Source organism: Phalacrocorax carbo, chromosome 32 (assembly GCF_963921805.1).
Source record: "Phalacrocorax carbo chromosome 32, bPhaCar2.1, whole genome shotgun sequence".
Taxonomy (NCBI): Eukaryota; Metazoa; Chordata; class Aves; order Suliformes; family Phalacrocoracidae; genus Phalacrocorax; species Phalacrocorax carbo.
This window is the reverse complement of record NC_087544.1, coordinates 100099-105115: the sequence shown is the minus strand read 5'-3', so window position 1 is coordinate 105115 and position 5017 is coordinate 100099. Positions and strand designations below refer to the sequence as shown.

The following is a 5017-nucleotide window of genomic DNA, read 5'->3' as shown; positions in this document are numbered from 1 at the left end:
TTCATATTTGCCCAATTTCCCCTTTTCTTTTTTTTGGCACGAAAAGGGAGTGTCTCAGTGTGTTCCCCCCCCCAACCTTCAGCCTCACTGCGGAGGATGAGGAGTTTGGGGGCTAAAATTGGGAAAAGTGTTAGGCAATGGGTAGAAAACAAGGAATTTTGGGCAATTTTTTAGTTTTAAATAAGGGGGAAATGAGACAAAAATGGGGAAAAGGGTCAAAAATGGGGGGAAAACTACCAAAAGTCCCCAGTTTTGCTGTAGGGAGCGGTTCAGCTCTGCTGTGAGGAAAGTTTTTGGGTTAAACCCCCCCCAATTTTGGCTTCACCACAAGCGAGCTGAACAGGAAGGGGCAAAAAAAGTGCATTCAGGGCATGACCCGGGCCCAATTTCACCCGATTTCAGCCCAAATTCTGCGTGAGTTCAGCGGGTTTTGGCGCACGGGGAGGGCGGCGGGGGCGCAGGATGAAGAGGTCCTGCGCGGCGGTACCTTCCTCCTCCTCCTCCTCGCTGGGCGGCGGGGCGGGGGGGCGGGCGCAGCGCGGGCAGGGCGGGGCGCGGGCGGGGTCCCCTGGGTGCGGGGGGTAGGCGCGGGTGGCCCCGCTGTGGTGCGGGGGGCGCTCCCGCAGCCAGGCCCAGTGCCGGGGCTCCGTCGCCATCACCTGCCGGGAGGGGCCGCCCGTCAGACACACCCCCCGCCGCTTTTGGGGTTCAAACCTGCGCTTTTGGGGCTAACACCGCCCCCAGAAACATTTTGGGGGGGGCTCAACCCCCCCCCATAGCATTTTTGGGGGAGCTAAAAGCCACAAACCCCTTTTTTGGGGGAATAAAAACACCCCCACCGTTTTAGGGGGGGCTTAAAAATACATACCCCCAGCATTTTGGGGGCTGGGGGGGCTTAAAACACCCCCTGGTATTTGGGGGGAGGGGGGGGCTTAAAACACACCCACCTCCCAGCATTTTTTTAGGGGAGACTGTTTTGGGGGAGGGGTTTAAACTCCCATTTCCCCCCCCACATGGCACTTTTTTGGGGGTAAAAACCACCACATTTTTGGGCTTTAAAAAACACTCTCGTATTTTTTTGGGGGTGGGGGTGAGGTGGGGGGGGTGTGCTTAAACACACACCCCCCCACCAGCATTTTGGGGGGGTAAAAACACACACCCCCCCCAGTTTTTTGGGGGGTTTGGGGCTTAACCCCCCCAAGCATTAAGGGGGGGAGCTTTAAAACATGAATTCTGGGGGCTTAAACCCCCACATTCTGAGGTTCAACACCACACACGCGGTTTTGGGGTTAAACCGCTGCATTTTGGGGCTAAAAAGCATCTCAGTTCCACCGCTGAGCTGGTGTTAAATACAGGCACAACTACCTGGCAGCAGCCGGGGGAGGGGGGGCATCCATTGTGTGTCCCCCCCCACGCAGGGGGTGCAACTTGCCTGACCCCAAAACCCTACTAATTAATGTTTAAAAAAAAGCAGTTTTCAGGAAAACACGGATGTTTTCCATCAGGGAAAGCGGCAGCAGATGCCAAACCCGCAGTAAAAAAATTCAAATTGTTTCTTTTTCAATTCTTGCCAGGTTTGGGGTGGTTTTTTTTTTGGTGGGGGGATTTTTTCAGGGGGGTGGGGGGGGCCTAAGGATTTTTGGGGGGGGGGGGGGGGCCGAAATGGAGGGATTTTGGGGGCGTTTCGGCCACGCAGCACCGACCTCCTCGCAGCAGTGCCGGCTGACGGCCGCCCGGTAACTCATGCGGGCCCAGAGGCGGTCGCGGCGCCGGAGGAAGCGGGGCAGGAGCCGGCGCCAGCGGCGACCCAGCGCCCAGGGGAAGATGCGGTACTTGTGCTCCTCCTCATCCTCCTCCATGTCGTTCGCCAGGTACCTGCGAGGGGTGGGGGGAAATGAGGTGAATCGGGGGGGTTTGGGGCAATTCCGCTCCCCGTTATCCTGGCTGGGTGATGAGATGGAGCGGGGATACCTGTGACACCTCGGGTTTGGGGTTCAACCCCCTTTGGGGAGATTTAGAGCCCCCCCCCGACTTTGTTAGGGGGGCAACAGCATCATTAGAGACACTCCCCCACCTCATTAGTGGGCCAATAGCACACCCAGAGCCCCCCAACCTCACCAGCGGGGCCAGTGCACCCCCAGACCCTCCTCCACCTAATTAGAGGACCAACAGCACCCTTCGAGCCCCCCCCAACTTGTTAGGGACCCAACAGCACCCCTACAGTGCCTCCACCTTGTCAGTGGGGCCAGGGGACCCCCAGAGCCCCCCCATCTAATTAGGGGACCAACAGCACCCTTCGAGCTCCCCCCAACTTGTTAGGGACCCAACAGCACCCCCACCTCATCAGCAGGGCCAGGGGCACCCCCAGAGTCCCCCCACCTCACTGGGGGTAACAGCACCCCCAGAGCATCCCCCTGCTTCACCGGTGGGGCCAGGGGCACCCCCAGAGCCACCCCCCACCTCACTGGGGGTAACAGCACCCCCAGAGCCTCCCCCTGCCTCACCGGCGGGGCTGGGGGCACCCCCAGAGCCCCCCCCCACCTCATTGGGGGTAACAGCATTCCCAGAGCCTCCCCCACAGGGCTGGGGGCACCACCAGAGCACCTGCCCTGCCAGCGCGGCCTGCAGAGCATCCCCCCACCTGACAGCAGGGCCAGGGGCACCCCCAGACCCCCCCCACCTCATTAGGGGCCAGGGGCACCCCCAGATCCGCCCCCTTCGGTACGTACAGAGCAGTGAAGAGGTTGATGCGGGTGTACTCGCTGGTGGGCAGGCCGGCGCGCTTGAAGTACGTCAGCGCCATTGCCAGCAGGTACTGGGAAATGAGGGAAAAAAATGGTGAATTTAGTAAAAAACGGAATTCAAGAAAAAAGTGGGTTTTCTGAAAAAATAATAAAACTGTTTTTTGAAAGACTAACCTTATCAGAAATCCTGCAGCACACATCCGTCGACAAGAATTCCTGCACCACATTGTCTTCTTGAAGAGGAGAAAAAAGCTTCACAGACCAATAACTTTAGGGAGAAAACCTCCCGTTTTGGGGCAGTTTTCCCCTCCTTTCTCATAGCTTTCGGCAGCCCCACGGCCGCTGACCCTCACCCAGCAGGCTGAAGAAGGCTTCTCGCTCCTGGCGGTGCAGCTGGAGGCTCTGGGGGATGCCGGTGCGGTCGGGGGGCTGCTCGCCAGTCCCCCAAGTCTGGGAGCTGCTGGGTGGGGGGGTCTCACTGCCCGGGGGGGCTGATGAGTGGGGGGGCTTCATGGAGGTGGGGGGGCTGTCCTGGGGAAGAGGGGGTGGTGGGGATAGGCCCAAAGCCCCCCCAAAACCAGAGCAAGCCTTTGAGCCCCCAAAAAGCCCCAAGTGCCCCTAAACAGACCAACTCTTTAACCCGCCAAAAGGCCCAAAGCTCCCCCAAAACAGACCAGCCTCCCTAATCCCCCCCAAAACTGACCAAAGACCCCAACCCCCCCCCAAAAGACCTAACCTTTAACCCCCAAAACCAAACAACCCAAAGCTCCCCAAAACCAAACCCTTCAACCCTGCAAAAGCCCCAAGCCATCAAAAAAACACAGACCAAAATACCCCCCACTCCCCCAAACACCCCCAAATCAGGCCAATTTATCACCTTTTTGTTTTAACACCTCAAAAAAGCCCAAAGCCTCCCCCAAATGCCCCAGAGCCCCCCAGAACCGGATTAATTCAAACACTCCAACTCCCCCCCCAAGAACTGAGCAACCATTCAAATCCAAAAACCCCGCCAAAAACTCCCAGACAACCCCCCCAAAACTGACCAAGCACCCTAGACAGCCACAAAAAAAGCTCCAAATCCCCCCAAAAAGTCCCAAATCCCCCCAAATCCAGACCCCTCATTCAAGCCAAACGACACACAGGCAAAAATCCCCAGGAGCATCTCATTCCCCAACACAAAAAGTAGTTTCTAAAGGGCTCATTTTACCCAAAACCCGCTTTTTTTCAGCAGGTTTGAGCATCAGGAGCTGCCAGTTTTACCCACACCATCATCCCAGACAAGGGGGGGCCGTTAGCAAGCGCTAACGAAGTGGGGCAGCCCCTCTGCACCCCAACTCACTCCTGGTACCAGCCCAACCACTGCACTAAAACCCACCATTTTAAGGCTCTGTATCCCTTTTCAGCCACTTCCAAGCTCTTCAGACCATGAAAATTTAGGGTTTTAGGGTGTTTTTTAAATAATCAGGAGTAATCACAGCTGATGTGAGTGTGTAACTCAGCTGCTACAGGCTTTTTATGGAATAACCAGGGCTTCATCCCCAGGGAAACCTTGGTTTAGGAGTAACCCGATTTTCTCCACCTACTTACTATTTTAAGTCAGAAGTTTTAAGGCAAAAAAAAATAGGTGTTAAGGCAAAAAAAGGCCTCACATTTAGATAAACTCAGGTTTTACTCATACTTATTCCCCTGTGCCACAGGAACAATGGTGAAATTCCCTCCTCCAGCCCCAAAACAGAGTGACACAAGACATTACGGGTTTTTTCTTGTTGGGAAGCCAGGCAAAATTTTCTTTTTAATTTAAAGTTTTCTTAAATTAATATTCTTCATCAGATTTTGCCTTCTACTGCCAAAACACCACGCCAAGCCCCGCTGATCTCAGACATCCCCCATTCAAAGAAGTGCCTCAACACAGGGCCCTCACACCTCAGCTTCCTCGCTCCCCTCTATTTACCAATTTGGGGTTTTCCCCCCAGTATTTAATTTAATTTTTTTGCACTATTTAAAGCAGCTGCACAAGAAGAAGGGAGTTCAGGAGCCACCTGCTCCGTACCTTGCAGGAAGAAGCCAAAATATTGCCATCCACCCCAAACAATACTCTAAAAACCCCTGATATACTTTAAAAACCACCTGCTTGGGAAATTAAACCTGTAGTTCACAAAAAATGACGTTTTTCAATTAAAAAAAGCCAACCTAATACTCCTGGTTTAGAAATCCAAGCTGTTGGGGATGGGGGAGTGCTGTAAGGAGCCAAGCTGCCCCCAAATAGGTGTTCC

The 5017-nt window shown here is 54.9% G+C and overlaps 1 protein-coding gene across 1 annotated transcript; it reads right to left on the bottom strand.

Moving 5' to 3' along the window:
* On the bottom strand, positions 1-3404 carry SPDYC (speedy/RINGO cell cycle regulator family member C). Its single transcript, XM_064437496.1, has 5 exons — positions 3098-3404; positions 2919-2977; positions 2730-2815; positions 1704-1875; positions 1-659 (listed from the first exon to the last, which is right to left on the bottom strand). The coding sequence occupies exons 1-5, from the start codon at positions 3255-3257 to the stop codon at positions 399-401; spliced, it is 738 nt and encodes a 245-aa protein (XP_064293566.1). The 5' UTR covers positions 3258-3404; the 3' UTR covers positions 1-398.
* Between the last annotated feature and the right edge of the window lie 1613 nt (positions 3405-5017).

What these genes read in the sequence shown, in the direction of transcription:
- SPDYC (XM_064437496.1), bottom strand. Translation starts at nt 3,257, where the DNA reads ATGAAGCCCCCCCACTCATCAGCCCCCCCGGGCAGTGAGACCCCCCCA. An exon ending in AGCCTTCTTCAGCCTGCTGG is followed by an intron (nt 2,978 to 3,097) that starts GTGAGGGTCAGC and finishes CTCCTCTTCAAG; the next exon opens with AAGACAATGTGGTGCAGGAA. An exon ending in ATCAACCTCTTCACTGCTCT is followed by an intron (nt 1,876 to 2,729) that starts GTACGTACCGAA and finishes CACCCCTCGCAG; the next exon opens with GTACCTGGCGAACGACATGG.